General features: G+C 40.3%; 1 protein-coding gene across 2 annotated transcripts in view; it reads right to left on the reverse strand.

Annotated features, from left to right (window-relative positions):
* Positions 1 to 18,056, reverse strand: part of CHCHD3 (coiled-coil-helix-coiled-coil-helix domain containing 3) — a 302,128-nt gene that overhangs the window by 49,346 nt on the left and 234,726 nt on the right. For both annotated transcript variants that reach the window (XM_074975750.1, XM_074975741.1), the window contains exon 6: positions 4,090 to 4,160. In XM_074975750.1, coding sequence (XP_074831851.1) covers positions 4,090 to 4,160 — 71 coding nt within the window. The remainder of the gene's footprint in view (positions 1 to 4,089; positions 4,161 to 18,056) is intronic.

Raw genomic sequence — 18,056 nt, forward strand, 5'->3', positions numbered from 1 at the left:
GAAGTTAAAAAAACCAAAAAAACAAAAAACAAAACACAACAGAAGTGAAGATAATATTTATTTTAGGTAGAATTTGGCCTCTTCAATTACTTTATTCCTAACTGAATAATCAAGATGTTACTTGGCTCTGAAGACCATGGGGGAATAAAATGTCACCGCCGCAGCTGCCAAATTTCCTGCTACCAGCCCTCCAAATTAAAGGAAAAAAACCCCATACAGATGCAAAATTTAATTAGTCAGTAAAAGCCCAAATCCTTGCCCAAAGCCCTGCTCTTCCTGTAATATTGCATTCTTTTCTTCTTGTGTAAACTTCTAATTATGAGGGAGACATCTTCATAATATAATAATTCTGGTTATAATGTAACTGCTGGAAACATAACTCCTACATTAGGAAAGGCAGCATGCTCTAGTAATGTTGTTTTAATATAATTTGTGTACTGCAGGAACTGACTGAACCTGATCATTTAGAATTTGATCAATGTGAATTAGTGTCTTAGAGAGATAAACCATTTGATGATTTAGAATTTGATCAATGTGAATCAGGGCCTTACACAGATAAAACATATATCATGCACATTTGGAATATCACACTAATTCATGCAGCACTGAAGTAGATAATAAGCAGACATCAATAAATAGTGCAGACAAAGTACAGAGGATCTGTCAGTTCTCAGATACAAGTCTATATAGGGCATTTAGTCTTCTCCCTTTAATGGTTGAATTATCCATAAAGCCCACAGAAGCCACAAATGACAATTTCCAGGATCAATGGAGGAAGGGAAGTAAAACACAAGAAAGATGGGTAGATACTTAGTTCAAACTCTGAAACTAAATTGTATTTCAAAAGTTTAAAAGAATCCTAAGCTATCTGTATGAAGCTTCCTAAAATTCAAGACATGTTTAAAATGATTAGTGCAGCAGCTTCGTAACAATACCACAATTAGTGCTATTAATCTCACACGTTCAACTTGAAATCACACTGACATGCAGCACGTTGGTTTACACATTTAACAGAATTATAAATTTAGCAGTTCAACCTTATTTAATTCTTCTTTTACAGCCAATTAAACAAGCTCTTTAAACATTATTGCTTGAAACCCTGTCCTCCATCTTCACATTCAATTAAACTGACACAAGAAGCCGATGGTGACACCAAAAGAGCATCGTTAGGTTTCACTAAATCATTTATAATTTATGTATCAAACTCCACACCAATGAGTGTTAAAACAGCCTCTGTTTTAATTTAATCCCTCAACACACAGACATTTATAGCCTTAGAAAGATTTTTACTGAAGGAAAATGTGAAATGTGTGTGGACAGTGCTTTGTTGGCAGGAGCGCGTCACTCACAGGAGGCTCAAATAAAGGGGAAAGAGCTGTCCCACTGGCCGAGAGCATCTAAACTACCAATGTGGCAGCTGCTCCACTGTAACCTCTAGAGAGTAGCCAGGGCCTTACTTAAAAGGGGATTGAGCAATAAACCTTCTCTTTCTCATTCTTCAAAACCAAAACACCCATGTATTTGACCATCTGTATTTATTACTAGCATGGTTTTCAAGGACACTATACCCATACGTAAAGTTAAGGATATAATTCTGGTCAAGAGAGAGAGCCACCTTGCCCTCTCCTCACCTTAAATCTTGTGCCTCCTAGATCTCTAGTACAGAGCCCTATCAGGCTATTGGCTATTCCAGGATGAATCATTAGCTCTAGTTTGTTCTTCTTCTTCCAAATTTTTCTGGAGGTCTTGGTGTCTTCCCAGTAGGCAAAAGGAAATATTTTAATTTTGCAGGACAAGAAGGCCATTTCTCATCTAGGTCTATTTTTAGGGTCTGCTTCTATGGCGTATTTGAGTACAACTACCACAGACTGCTGTAAGAGGAAAGAGTTGCGAAGGTGTACTTGATCATGTGTGCATGACTACAAATAGGCAACAACAGGCTTCAAAATGTTTATAGAAGACAAGGTGGGTGAAAAAATGCTTTGCACTGGTCCAATTTACTTCACCCACCTTGATTCCCTCAAATCCCAGACCAATCTAGCTACAATTCTACAAACAACAAGGAAAGATATAGTCTGAGGTTCTGTGTACACTGCAATTAGGCACCCAAAGCTGGCCCATGCCAGCTGTCCAAAGTGCACAACACTCGGGCTAAGGGCCTACTTAACTGCAATACAGATGTTCAGAATTGGGCTACAGCCCAAACTCTGGGATGCTTCCACTTCACAGGGCCCTATAGCCTGGACTCCATCCCCTGCGCAAGCATCTACACCAGCCCCTTAACCTGAATCAGATGGCACAGGTCAGCTGCAGATTTTTAACTGTGTTGTAGAACATACTCTAAGGATCTACTTGAAGGAAGACTAATCAACAAATCCTGCATATAACACCATTTAGCCTATTATGCAGTTACTTGTACATGCAGGTCAATGTCCCTGAAATTATTTTTCTCCAAGAGTCATTCGTGTCTCTGCTGACCGTCAGGAGAAGGAAGTCTCAGCATGTCTGAGATTTTCTAGTCCTATTCCCCTTATCTTCTTTGCACAAATATTCTTCTGGCTAATGGAAAAATGAATTGAACACTTTCACGTCTGTTTCTTAAAATTTGCACATGATCACTACCTAAAACCCTGCTGTTTAGGCCAGGCCTGTACACAACTGGAAGAGCCAGCCAATACATGATGCATTTTGGAAAACCATGTGCTGGAACAGAAGAGTCCTCCCAGTTCTGCAAATGAAGTCACTGGACAGAAGTCACAATAGTCAATACCACCTTCTAACATTTCCCTTATTTAATATCTGATAACATGAATCAACCTTCGTGTAGCACATAGCCTGGGCCACGGAAGCTAATGTTTCAGATAGAAGACCAAATTCAGTGATGAATCTTAGTCATGTGCCACCTGAGGTATATTGTGCACATACTAAGAATATTTTTAATTGAAGAAAGAAGGGAGTGGTGCTAATTAGATGCTTCAAATTCAACAAAGTTAATACAAATTAATTAACCCCCTAGTTGGAAAGCGAAGTAGGGAACAACTGAATGAACAATAGAACCTAACCATCTTCTTACCCCTAACTGACAGCACAGTTAGTAATGTACTCATGTCAGTCCCTCCACATCAATGTGGAGGCATAAAATCATTCTATGTTTCAATCAGTATTTGTTTGATAGCCAGAAATTTTCAGTCCATAAGGCTGCCAGCCTGGTACCTTTAACTAGCACTAAATCAACATAACATTAAACTAAAAATATTCCCAAATATTGTGTAAGTGAATACATAATGAAATGACAAACAGCTCCAACTGCTGAAATGTATAGTGGTTATTTTATATTAAGGATTTAAAAGATTTATTTTATTAAGCTACCATAAACAGATGTAGCTGGGGGGCAAGGTATTAGAGCTCTACATAGGCTTCCACACCATCATCCAAAATATGGCCACAATTCCATAATTTTTAAATATAGTATCTATTGGTAGATGGTAAAAGCAAAGGATTGTAAAAAGGTTATTTTCATACTCACATAAAAATGATGAATGGCATTTTCTGCTTAATGGAAGAATTGGCAGAAACTGAAAGTCCAAAGCTAAGGGGCCAGAGTCTCTTTGGTCCATCAATTACTCCATCTTCATTTAACCATCCTCAGGTCTAATAATAATTCATCCTGACCTTCACTATTAAAGGCAAAGTTAAATCACTGATTTGAATACCTTTTATGCTAAACAAGAATGGGATGAATACTACTGAAATGCAAGGGGGGCTACCTTACCTGCTATTACGTTAATGAAGATGCATGTTTATGGAGTAGAGTTTTTCAAATAATTTCTTATGTAAAATCAGCCATAAATAAATACAATACTAACTGTGCTGTCAACTTCTACACAATCCTGGCACATAATACAACAAGGATTGGCCAGTACTTTTCATAAAAATTCATTCAACAACCATCCCTGCAAAAATATATTTTAATTTCCAACTTCCAAGCACAGACTGCTAGGTCAGGTGGAGAATTTTTTGCCTATTTTAGTATGAATACAGCCTCACCAGATTCACATACTCAAAATTAATAGGGGGAAAAAATCTTACTTGAACTTGGCTTCCACTTCTTTTACAGCTTTTTGGTATTGCTCTGTGGTTACTTTGTAGAATTGTGCACTCTGAAAAGAGGTAAGAAAAGCGAAAGCTTAATGACCTAACCAATATTTATACAGTTGTGAAAACACACCCGGCTCTGTACAGAATGTATAAGAAACCCAAGCCCCACACTGTACATCTTACAGAATAATTCTGACAAATAAAAGGTGGGATAACCATTGAAGTACAAGATGAAGCAGAAGCAGAAGCATGAGCAGTCCACTGCAGAGCTAAAACGGAAAATTTTCTTATCCAGAGAAGATATTTACTATAAAAAAGAAGTTTCCATCCTGACTCAGGATAAGTTGAAATCTCAAAAATGTTTGCAAACCAAAATTCCCCCAAAAATTGGTTTGGATCAAAATGCTTCATTTCAGTTTCCACTTTATTCTAGCTTAAATTTCTACACAAAGCCTATTTAAAGTCATAAAGCTAGAATTCATCACTTGGAAAATGTTGAAATAAAACATATTGACAATTTATAAACCATCCTCAATTTTTGCATCACAATTTTAGTAGAAATTGACTCTTTCCCCCAAAAAGTTTCACTTTCAAGAAATCTGCATTTTCTGATAATAAAGCTTTTAGTAAAAAATTCTGAACCTGTGCTAGTTCTCTGTATAATATGAAGGCTACATTAAAAATCTGTTTTAAGGAAAAACTGGAAGGACGAGGATGGCTGGAACACAAATCAGAAGGCTGCTGCCATTATTGAGTGATCCATAGATTTTTTCACGATTGGCGAGGAATCTTTATTTTTATGTATGAAAATTTTAAAGTAGAACCTCCCGGTTAGCACATGCGCCCTGCTTACCTCTTGCCACCGTTCAAAAAGATAAAAGGATAGACTGGACTGACCAACTTTCTAGTTCCTTTTCTACAGCAAATCAGGTAGAATCTCAAGTGGAGGGGAAGGAGCAGGGATAGCGGAATACAACAGAGGCCACAATTCTTAATCCTCTCCTTCTTGGAGTGATGTTCCCTACTTACTGTATTGCACTATGGGTAACGGATATGCACTATGTAAGAGGAGAATGCAAGAACAGATAGTGGAACAAAGCAGAAGACTGCCACCCCAAAGGAATCATCAGCATAGGAGTCCAGCATCAGGGCATTGTGGCAGGTTCTCCTTGGGGTGCCATTTGGAACTGGGGTACCAATGAACTTGCCTGACCCATCAACCTGGGTTTCTTTTATTCTGTAGTGCTATGCACACTGCCAAGCTTCCCCTGAGCTGCAGGCTGCACTTTACCAGCACATAGACATGCAGGGCAAACCCAGCTATAGCTTCATACAGACGCTGACATCAACCCAGTGTGCGAGACCTCAGCTAAGAAATCGATGATCACTTAGTCAAGTGCACATCCCACTCTGGGGGTATAAATGACAGCACATACAATCTCACAGGATATTAATGTTCAACAGATCAAGACTTTCAGAATCATACCTTGCACGGAATACTTGGTACAAAATTTGTCAGTAATATCACTCTGATAAATATGGGGGTGTCAGCGTATTGCTTTGGGAAACAGTGTTATAATATACAGTGTACGGGGCACAGTGTCTCACTCATCTTGTCTCTCCAGAAATGTATTCTCATCTTCCCTAAACTGTGGAATGCCTCCCCACTCATTAACTTTCAAAATGCAAGACAGCCAAGATTTAACCCATTGGCCATAAAAAAACCTTTTCTATACCCTAAAAAGTCAGCACTTCACAGGGGGACATACAACAGTCTAAGACAAGTAACTAGCAAGGTCGGACATTTTATGTCTCGTTAATGTACTCCTTCTATTCTTACAGAGGTTTTTATGGCTTGATGTACGCTCATCTGAACTCCATGTCAGCACAGTTGGACTTAGGATAGATAACCCGAGCACCTGGTATTACAGTAGGAAAAAAATAAAAAAAAAATGCAGTCAGTTATATAAAATTGTTCAAAACATCTTTAAACTAGTTTTTCTTTAACACACGAGGCATATACAGAGCATTTGGGTTGGTGTGATGGGTTTGCTGGCATTTGGTAGAACGGGTTTATGGCACTGACACTCTTGAGTAATGCGGAATCACAAAAATCATGCCAACACCATGATATCATGTATTCCATTTTTACACACAGACTTTTTAAAATTGAGGTGAATAGTCTACTTTACGCATCAGTGTTACAGTGCAAAGTTAATTACTATGGTATCCATAAAACATTTAATCTACTTAGATGGCCACAACACAGTCCATGGAAACTCATCCTAGACTTTCTTTTTTGGGAAAGAGACTACAGATTGAACCTCTATAATTCAGAACTCATCTGGCAACATCCATAATCTGGCATGAATTTAGTTAGCCAGAGGACTGCTTATCATAGATGTAGTCAAGTTTCCCCGAGGTCTCAAAGTTTGTTTCCAGCCACCAGTCCCGGCTCTCAGCATTCTGTGCTGTTATTTATCTGTAATTTACACCTAAATGTCTTCTAAGAGCGCAGTAAACAGTGGAAATGTTGGAAATGTGCTAGAAAATACTGACCGTCCACCAAATTCTCTCATCCGGCACAAGTCAGGTCCCAAGGGTGCTGGACGAGAGAGTCATAGAGTCATAAAATCCTAGGGCTGGAAGGGACCTCAGGAGGTCATCTAGTCCAGCCCCCTGCTTCAAGCAGGAGCAACCCCCACTAAGTCATCCTAGCCAGGACCTTGTCAAGCCGGGACTTAAACACCTCGACAGATGGAGAATCCACCACCTCTCTAGGCAACGCATTCCAATGCTTCACTGCTCTCCTCGTGAAGTAGTTTTTCTTAATATCTAACCCACACCCCTCCCTCTTCAACTTCAGACCATTACTCCTTGTTCTGCCATCTGACACCACTGAGAACAGTTTCTCACCCTCCTTTTTAGAGCTCCACTTCAAGAAGTTGAAGGCTGCTATTAAATCACTCCTCAGTCTTCTCTTCTGTAAACTAAACAAGTTCAAATCCCTCAGCCTATCCTCACAGGTCTTGTGCTCCAGACCCTTAATCATTTTTGTTGCCCTCCGCTGAACCTGCTCCAACACATTCACATCCTTTTTATAGTAGGGGCCCAAAACTGGATACAATATTCAAGATGTGGCCACTCCAATGCCAAATAGAAGGGAACAACCACTTCTCTAGATCTGCTCAAAGTGCTCCTCCTAATGCACCCTAGTATGCTGTTAGCCTTCTTGGCTACAAGAGCACACTGTTTACTCATATCCAGCCTTTCAGCCACCATAACCCCTAGGTCCCTTTCCGTCGTACTGCTGCTGAGCCAGTCGGTCCCTAGCCTGTAACAAAGCTTGGGATTCTTCTGCCCCAGGAGCAGGACTCTACACTTCTCCTTGTTGAACAGCATCAGATTTTTTTTGGCCCAGTCCTCCAATTTATCCAGGTCACTCTGGATTCTCTCTCTACCCTCCAATGTACCTACCTCTCCCTCTAGTTTTGTGTCATCTGCAAACTTGCTGAGGGTGCAATCCAGTCCCTCATGCAGGTCATTAATAAAGATGCTGAACAACATCGGCCCCAGAACCGAGCCTTGCGGCACTCTGCTTGAAACAGACCGCCATCCAGATATTGAGGCACTGACCACTACCTGTTGGGCCCAGCTCTCAAGCCAGTTTTCTATCCATCTTATAGTCCAAGGATCCAATCCGTATTTCCTTAACATATGAGCAAGAATGCTGTGGGAGATTGTATCAAAAGGTTTGCTGAAGTCAAGGTATGTCACGTCCACTGACTTCCCCATGTCGAAAGAGCCTGTTACCTTGTCATAGAAGCTAATCAGATTGGTCAGGCAGGACTTGCCCCTGGTGAATCTATGTTGGCTACTTTTGATCACTTTTCCATCTTCCAAGCGCTCCAAAATGGATTCTTTGAGGAGCCCCTCCAGTATTTTCCCAAGGTTTGAGGTAAGGCTGGCTGGTCTATAGTTCCCTGGATTGTCCTCCTTTCCTTCACATTTGCCTTTTTCCAGTCATCTGGGATCTCTCCCAGAGTCTTAAAAGATAATGGCCAAAGGTTCAGCAATGACATCTGCCAATTCCCTCAGCACGCTTGCGTGCATAAAATCCAGACCCCTGGATTTGTATAAATCTAGTTTTTCTAGATAGCTCAGAACTTATTCCTTCCCCACAGATGAGAGGTTTAACCTGTATTATTTAATTGGAAGTGAATGTAACCGTGATTTTTTTGTGAACTGAACTTGTAAAGGCCTCAGTCTTGATCTTGAGGGATCATCCTTCTCTGAACTGAACAGCGGATTTGGTCTTCATAATCAGTGGCTCACAAGAGCTCTCCTTAGTAAGTGCTATCCATGCCAAATGAAGTTGTAAGAAAAGTCACAAAATGGGTTACTATAAGGATGACAGGTCCAAAACCGCAAACTTATTTCACTTAATACTAAAAGAGCAACTCTTTATTGAAAGATAAAAGTAGACATTTCATCACCTGAGCTCCTGTGTCTTCTAAAGATTTTCCCAATAATTTACTTAACTTAACCTCTTCAGAAATCACAGAAAAGAATACTAAACTCAAAAGAAGGGTGAAATTATGTTTCAAGTCAAAACATTACCACAAATTATAACAAACTGTGTAAAATGTACCACAGTCAAAAGCACAAACTGATCATAGAAAGCATGGTGGGGTCTGCTGCAGTTCTGCTTCTGTGATCCAGACCTAATAATTCATTTGTATGGGAACTGAGGTTTCATGCACATGACTGGAGGTAGCATGTTTTTTAATAAATCATTGTTGGCCAGTAAGAAAATGAAAATGGAATCGTCTTCACACCAATGACCCCTTTAAATTTAAGCAATCTTTTCTGCCCAATGACAATCACAGCCTCTTTTCTTGGATGTAGATAAAATCAATAGGTATGTAATTAGACAGTATACTGACTATGGCGTGAGTGTGGACAGGTCACTATTTGAAATGATGAATAGCCCTCTATCATCCCATAGTCCCCTTCGATGCTAACATTTACTATAATCTTATTTGGGCTGCAATTTATCTTTCTTGTGACTGATCAATAAAGATGAACACAACAGTTGTAAGGATCGATTGTAATTTTTTATCATTTTCAAGCATGAAGGTACATTTCTGACACACAGACAATATTCTGAGTGTACTTGTTCTATTCTTTAATTGCCATTTGAATGATCAAATGAGCTGCTACTGTGGAGCCATTTGTCATCTCAGATTGAGTTTACTATGTGTTGCTACATAATATCTTCCTGTCAGAATTCACTCAGGATTTTCTTTCATGTAGCTATTATTTAAAATTCAGACATGAAATTATTTCTTAAAAATCCTTCCCACATCTTAGAATTATTTCGCCAGCAGCGAATGCTGAGAATATTGACTAGAAGTGTTCACGCTTGCTATAACATGCTCTCAATTAGAAATAACATTACTGCACTGTCCAGTAATGGACTAGTAGAGTAACGGTTTAATTAATAATAGCTTTTATTTCTCCTAATGTTCACGAAGAATAGCCTTCAAGACACAAATGTGTCTATTATATGTGCACACATATACTATATTTATTACATACCAGAAAATCAACATGCTAAAAGAACATCACAGTAACACACTCAAGTACTCAAAAATTACAAAACACCAGAATTAATTCTGTGCAACATTAACTCTGCTTCCTCATGAATGTGCATTATGATCGCAAACTCTTCCCACACATCCCCTTCTTTAATCAGTGCTCCCTTGTATTTACTGAGTGGATAGCTAAGCTAATCAATATTTTTTATCCTCATTGCTCAATATGTGGCCCCCATACATTATTAAGTGCACACCACCCAAACTCTGCATTGAACACAGAATTATCCATTGCTTTGTGGGATTTTCTACTGTGCCCTCACCACACCTTAAATGTGTAATTAAACTGGAAGATGGTATTATTATACCTCTTTTACAAATGGTGAACTGCTGTAACCACTACTGAAATGTGTCCAGTCCTGGCACCCACAATTGAGGGAGACACTGATAAACTACACGGGGTTCACAAAAGAGCCACATAATTGATGAAAGGATTAGAAAATATGCCTTACAGTGATTGAGTCATAGAACTCGCTCTACTTCGCTTAATACATAGAAGGTTTAAAAGGTGATTTGATTATAGGCTTAAGTATCTACATGGGGAACAGACATTTAGCATTGGGCTCTTCAATTTTGCAGAGAAAGGTGTAACACAAGCCACGCTGGGAGAGGAAGCTAGATAAGGTCAAACTGGAAACAAAGTGAGGGTAACTTACCTCTGGAACAATTTACCAAACATCATGGTGGTTATTCCACCAGTGACAATTTCTGAATTTTTAAATTGGATGATTTTCTAAAAGATATGTTGGAGGAATCATTTTGGGAGAAGGTCTGCGATACACAGAAAATCAGACTAGATAATCAGAACAGGCCTTTGTGAGCAATGGAATCTATCAAACTATGACATAAAGGACTTCATAATACCATCTTTTGAAGATCAAATATAGTAAAAGGTTTTATCAGCTACTGTGATACACACAGGAAACAGTGATTTTCTGTTTAATTTTGGAACCTAAAAATGTTTCTTTGAATCAGAGAGGTGAATTGTGGCAGACAATGTAACATTAGATGAGGGAGAGGCTACAGAAAGAAGTATGCTGTATCTGATGAACAGACATGGCTACCAAAACTAACATGCTGTGAGAGGAAAAAAATGGAGGTAACTGAAGAATTGACAGAAATATTGCTGTATTCAGCTGAGGCTGGCCTCATCAGGAATGAAAACATTTGGCCCTCAATGAAATCACCACAGTTTCACCATGGACATTAAAGACAGACCTCAGCACTGAGAGTCAACCAAGTGAATTCGCTGTGTATACAGTAATGCTTTGATGTGGTTCTGTCCAGAGCCCTTCAGAGGGGTATGGTCCGGGGGAAGGACTAGCACAGACATTTTGGAGAGAGATCCATTAGCTCAAATATATGTAATAACCTACACTATGAGGTCCAGTTGCAGCTGTAAAGCAAAAACAATGGGTGCTACAGGACTCACAATTTTTGATGAAACAGACTAACATGGCTACCTCTTTGAAACTTCTCAGCTGCCGCACAGTGTCCAGTGGAACTTCACTGCCCAGGGTAGAGTACACCTTCATTTTAGAAAGGTTTTTGACACACTCAGTTGATATTCTCATACACAAGGTAGGAAAGTGGGCGCTAGATGAGGCTACTACAAAGTGGGTGCAGAAGTAATTGGAAAATTATACTCAAAAGACTAGACATCAGTGGATAACACAAACTGGAAGGATGTATTTACTGGAGTCCTGCAGGTCTCTCTTCTTGGTTTTGTTCCAGTGAGACTAATAATTAATCACCTGAACAATTTATCACTGGTTGGCTTCTCCATCAAACATGACTGAATTTTAGAGGACGTACTCAAAGGCTAAATTGGAGGATACAGTTCAAAGGCATTATTTCCGGGATGTTCTATGGCATGTATTATGCAGGTGGTCAGACAAAAAAAAAATCACAATGGTCTCATCTGGCAATGGAATTTATGAAACACTGAAGCAACAGAAGTTAGGATGTAACCATTTCCAGATGACTGAGTAGTGGTGATGGTGCATTCATTTAATACTTTTTTGTAGTCTGTAATTTTTTAAAAGGTGTTCTAAAACTTAGTGGATCTTACAGACTTAGGAAACATTCTAATTGGGTCAGACTTTGCAATAATCTTCTTCCAACAGAAGCAGTGAAATCCACATTTCGTTCAGGGAAAAGGTAAGAATTCCCTTTACTGGGTAACAGGGATTTAAAAGTTTTGTATTAGAAAATAAGTTCATACCAAAAACTTCTAAGGAACGGTGAAAGATTTCAAAATGATGCTTAAATGTGAAATGTTGATTTGATGCAAAACTGGTGGACAGCATTAAAAGAAACAGCACCAAAAGCAATCCTGCATTTTATTTATGAATTTGACCTGAATTTGCCAATAAGCACTAGGACTGTACTTTTAGCAAATTTACCATTCAGGTGGAAAAAAATTGCCTCTGTACAGTTAGTGATATTTAGCAAATGTATTTTGCACAGGTTCTTGAGATATATCATAATTCATGACTGTCTTGTGGTTTTAATTAGAAGGTCACCTTCTCTCTGTGTGTGTGTGTGTGTGTGTGTGTGTGTGTGTGTGTGTGTGTGCGCGCGCGCGCGCGCGCGCCCAAACTTTAAACGTTCCATCTTGTCAGTTTTTCTTAACAGCTCATGAAATTATTCCACCCTTGGTGATGGAATTTCACTGCCCTATTAGAAATAGCTATCGTAAGACCGTTATGTGATCCTATCAGGTACAATAAGATGAGGGATGCCAGGGTCAGTGGACGATCTTCAAGGAGCATACAGGTATTGCAGAAGTGCAGCATTGGTGATTCAAGGGGTATCCCCCTTCCTGCTAAATAAATACTGAATCACTACCTTCAGCATATTCTTAGGAGCTCTGTATTGTTCTTCCGTGGATATAAAACACAAGTTGTGACCAGTGATGAGCATTAAAGAACACACAGTACTGTTAGCAAGATTTAGTGTATGAACCTTAGAGTCCTGGTCAAATCTGTTCTTTTATATTTATGTTCTGCTTAATTGTGTTTCCACTGTAGTGAGTTGTTTACTACTTGACCTAAACCATATAGAAGTGTTGCTGAATGTTAATCAGCTGACACATTTTACTCCAGAGGTGGTTTTCTTTCAGTTTTGTTTTGTTTTTTAAATTCCATTATATTCAGTTTGAACATACATTTATAAAATGCACTGGGATCCTTTGGGATGAAAGCTGATTCACAATTTAAGCATCACACCTCCATTGTTTTTTGAGATCTGTAAATGCCTCCCTAGTTACCGCATAGGTACTCAAGAAAAAAAAGCAGTCCTGTAGCACCTTAGAGACTGATAGTGGATGCAAACATTTATTTTGGTTGCACTAGGCACAGTGATGGAAATAACATTGAGAAAGTTATTACAGAAGGAATTGGGGAGGCTCATTGTATTTGTAGCTATTATTGAATGAATTTGTATCTGACCATGATTGCATTAATTCTTTTGGCGAGGTAGGGGAAGAACTTTTAATTTTATGTTTTTGACCTGATTTTCAAAGGAACCAACCTTACCATGCTCCCTTCAAACTAGGGAGCTAGTGTCGACAAGCCCTTAGTGTTACATATGTAAATTCACAACTCTTCAGGTTTCAGTGTATTTCCTCATTATTTTCCTTCCAAGATTATTGTTTTCTCCTTCAAGCCTTGACTCTTATAAAGTCTTCCCAAACAGCTTCTTATTCGTTCAACTGCTGATCGCAGGTGTTTTCTATTTTACACTCAGCGGTCTTCTGCATACACTTCTCCCAACAACACTTTTAAACCTTACCATTAAGTTCCTTTTTTTCCACTAAAACTAATTATTGTTACCCTGACAGTTCAAAGAGAGCATTCTATCCATGCAGAACCTATCTTCTTCAGAGATCTACAATATACTATCTATGAGTCTGCATAAATTTTTAGCCACCTTTCCAATTTTACGATCTGTTGTCACTTACTGTTCCAGTGCATTTCTGTGAAAACTAAAAAAACACCATCAAACATCCTTTTCTTATGGTTGCTTTATATTTTTTTAGGCATGGATCCCAGGACCTAAGAATCTGCTTCTGTGCTGCTCATTCCAGCATGAAACAGGTCTACTGACCCCTCAATTCTTGTCTGGGAGCTGTCCACCAGGACTGATCTTCTTCATGGGCAATCAAGGCTATTGAGTGGGTCGCATGAATGGCCCTCCATCACAGTGGTCTTCAAGAATGAAAGGAGGTCATATGCACTAACTATGACCCCCATAATATGATGAAATACACTAACACATGGAATGCTGGATATTCCAAAACAAGTAGAAATGCTCTACTCATTTATATATTAATACAAATACCATCAACTTCAAATAATTAAACAAAATTACACTCACTTTACAATATCAAATCCCTACCCAGCCTCTTCCCCACCTCCTCGAACAAGCACGTGCCTTCCCTGTCCCCTCCCAGAACTTCTGGAGCACCACAAATTAGCTGACTCACGCTCCCGTCCTCACTCCTTACCCTCCCTCTCAGAGATTGAGCAATGCAAATCAGCTGACTCATGGAGCTCCACATGTGCAGTGAGGGAGGGGGGACAGAAAAAGGGTGGGCACATGGAACCCAGATGAGTTGCAGGTTGTCCATCACTACTTTATACTGTAAGCTATTTGGGACAGGGACTGTTATTATATATAGCTACCATACCCTCTAACAATGGAGCCTACCTAGTTGTGGCCTTTTGATGCATCCATAATATAAGTGCTAAACAGCATTTTTGGGGACAACTGTGTGCAACAGAACACACTTTTCTAAGTGTGACATTTCCTGCCACAAATATACTTAATTCTCCTTCCCTTGTTACCTGCACATTGCATTACTATACCACATTCATTACCACAGTATATGGATGGATGTACACAGAATCATAGAAATGGAAGAAACCAACAAGTCCAGTCCCTGGCACTCATGGCGGGACCACACACCATCTATATCATCTCTGACAGGTATTTGTCTAACCCACTCTTCAAGATCGCCAGTGACGGAAATTCTGCAACTTCCGTATGCAGTTTATTCCAGTGCTTAACCACCCTGATGGTTAAGAAGTTTTTCCCAATGCCCAAACTAAACCTCCCTTCTTGCAATTTAAGCCCATTGCTTCTAGCCCAATCATGATCATTAGAGGTTATGGAGAACAATTTTTCTCCCTCCTCCTTGTAACAACCTTCTATGTACTTGAAATCTGTTATCACATCCCCTCAGTCTTTTCTTTTCCAAATTAAAGAAATTTAATTTTTTCAGTTGTCCCTCATAGCTCATGTTTTCTAGACCTTTAATCATTTTTGTTGCTCTTCCCTATATCTTCTCCAATTGGTCCACATCTTTTCCGAAATGTGGCTCCCTGAACTGGACAGAGTACTTCAGTTAAGGCCTAATCAGCACAGAACAGAATCGAAGGATTACTTCTCGTGTTTTGCTTAAACTCTCCTATTAATACCTCCCAGAATGATGTTTGCTTTTTTTGCAACTGTGTCATACTGTTGTTTGGCATATGGTCAACTGTGTCATACTCATGTTTGGCATATGGTCCACTATGACACCTACACATGTTTCTGCAGCACTCCTTCCTAGACAGTCATTTCCCATTTAGCATGTGTGCAAGTGATTATTCCTTGCTAAGTGAAGTATTTTGCTTTTGTCCTTTTTGAACTGCATCCTATCTACTTTAGACCATTTCTCCAATTTGTCCACTTTATTCTGGATTATAAACCTATCCTCCAAAGCACTTGCAACCCCTCCCAGCTTGGCATCCTCTGCAAACTTTATAAGCATACTCTATGCCATTATCATGAACATTGAAATTTTGATTCTTGCATTTTCCTTCTTGTACTCAGTTGTCTTTGCTGAATACTCAAATACACTCATCCCTCGCTATATGAGCACAACTAGTTCTCAACTTTCTGCTCGAAGGCAAAAACTTGTAAGAAGGACACTAAATTCCCATTAAAATACATCTAAAAGTCTCTGATTAATTCCAAGTGCTTGTAATTCGGCAAAGGAGTGGCAGCATGTGGCACTGGTTTTGAAAGGTAAGTGAACTTTGGGTCGGGGGGCAGGGATGGAGAAAGTTAAAGGCTGGGGGCATTTTGGGGCCATGAGCGGGAAGGAGGGTTAAAACCTGGTGGCAGGCTGGGTCTGTGGGATGTGAGGGAGTTAAGGCTACGACAGGGTGGGTCCACAAGGAGAGCAGGGTGTTAAGGCTACAGTGGGTTGGGTCCATGGGGCGGGCGGGGGGGAAATGAGGCCGTGGCAGGTTGGGTCTGTGAGGCTGGCAGGGTTTAAGGCTGCAGCGGGTTGGGGGTGTGGGGCAGGCAGGGCATTCAAGCTGCAGCAGGTTGGGTGTGCAGGGCTGGTGGCAGGGTCAGGCTGACGCAGGTTGGGTCTGTGGAGCTGGTGGGGGCATCAGGCTGCAGTGGGTTGGGTCCATGGGACTGCTGGGGGGGTGTGCGGTCAGGCTGCGGTGGGTTGGATCTGCGGGGCTGGCAGGAGAGGGTCAAGGCTGTGGTGGGTTGGATCTGTGGGGTTCGTATTAGTGGGAGGAAGTTCATTCGTCTACTGAACAAAGGTAGGTACGTGTATCACTCATTTTAGCGAGTACCCATAAACTACTTGTTTAATGAGGGATGAGTGTTTTTAGAACTTGCATCACACTTTCAGTGTTCTCCTGGCCCTTGTTTTACTCCATTGCAACACAGTCTTCACCTATAAAATCACATGAAATTCTCATGCCCTAGACATGGTCTTTCGAATCTACACTGCTAAAACAGTAATTTCACAGTTACGAGATTTAGCAAATATCTTTCAAGATGTAATTTACTGTAAAATTACTTCAAGTTACAATAATTATTTGCAACACTGCCTACTGCCATATTTATTTTTACATTCTCTTGGGTGCTGTGTGAAGTGACAAGTTTAGTTCTCAGCATCAGCACTTATGGAGCTGACTCCATGCTCTCTCCTGTGGATGAATTCACTAAGAAATCACCACATTTGTGCTACTTGAAAATTACAACTTTCCACTTTATTCTACCACTTATATTCTCTTACTATCCCTAAAGACTGCACCAAAAGAGAAAGAACATACTAGCAGTCAGTAAACGTTTATTCTATTTACCACTGCCAAAAGAGTAGTTTAATTTTTACATAGATCACTGCAAATGCACATATAAGCTATGTCTACACGTGAAGCCGACATCGAAATAGGCTATTTCAATGAATAACGTCTACACGTCCTCCAGGGCTGACAACGTCGATGTTCAACATCGATGTTGCGCAGCACCACATCAAAATAGGCGCTGCGAGGGAACGTCTACACGCCGAAGTAGCATACATCGAAATAAGGGTGCCAGGCACAGCTGCAGACAAAGTCACAGGGCGGACTCAACAGCAAGCTGCTCCCTTAAAGGGCCCCTCCCAGACACACTTGCACTAAACAGCACAAGATCCACAGAGCCGACAACTGGTTGCAGACCCTGTGCATGCAGCACGGACCCCCAGCTGCAGCAGCAGCAGCCAGAAGCCCTGGGCTAAGGGCTGCTGCACACGATGACCATAGATCCCCGCAGGGGCTGGAGAGAGAGCGTCTCTCAACCCCTCAGCTGATGGCCGCCATGGAGGACCCCGCAATTTCGATGTTGCGGGACGCGCAACGACTACACGTTCCCTACTTTGACGTTGAACATCGAAGTAGGGCGCTATTCCCATCCCCTCATGGGGTTAGCGACTTTGACGTCTCGCCGCCTAACGTTGATGTTAACATTGAAATAGCTCCCAACATGTGTAGCCGTGACGGGCGCTATTTCGAAGTTAGTGCCACTACTTCGAAGTAGCGTGCACGTGTAGACACGGCTATATTGTTTAAGGCCCACGTCTTTAACATATAAAAGCATACTTCTTGGAAGGGTTTGTGAAGGAGTCCTTCAATTTTATACACCACCACTTTTTCTGTTGATTCATGGAAACACTTCAGTGAAAAAAATGCATAACCCTAATGCAAGTTCCCAAACAAGGAAAGACTGAAAATTCTTCAACTTCCATTCTTCCCCGAAAGCTCTTCCTATTTTCTTTTGTCTTTTGAAGCAAAGGTACATCTGCGCCTTCTTACTATGTGAGAAAAAAGCACCTGAAAAACACTCTCCCTCTCTCTCTCTATTTTGTCTCTGGGGAAGATTTTTGGGATCTAAACATATTACTTATTAAATTAACAAGGAAGTTTCAAATAAATTTTAAATGGTAGCCGTAGCCACAGCCTTAGC

Source organism: Carettochelys insculpta, chromosome 1, assembly GCF_033958435.1.
Source record: "Carettochelys insculpta isolate YL-2023 chromosome 1, ASM3395843v1, whole genome shotgun sequence".
Lineage (NCBI taxonomy): Eukaryota > Metazoa > Chordata > Testudines > Carettochelyidae > Carettochelys > Carettochelys insculpta.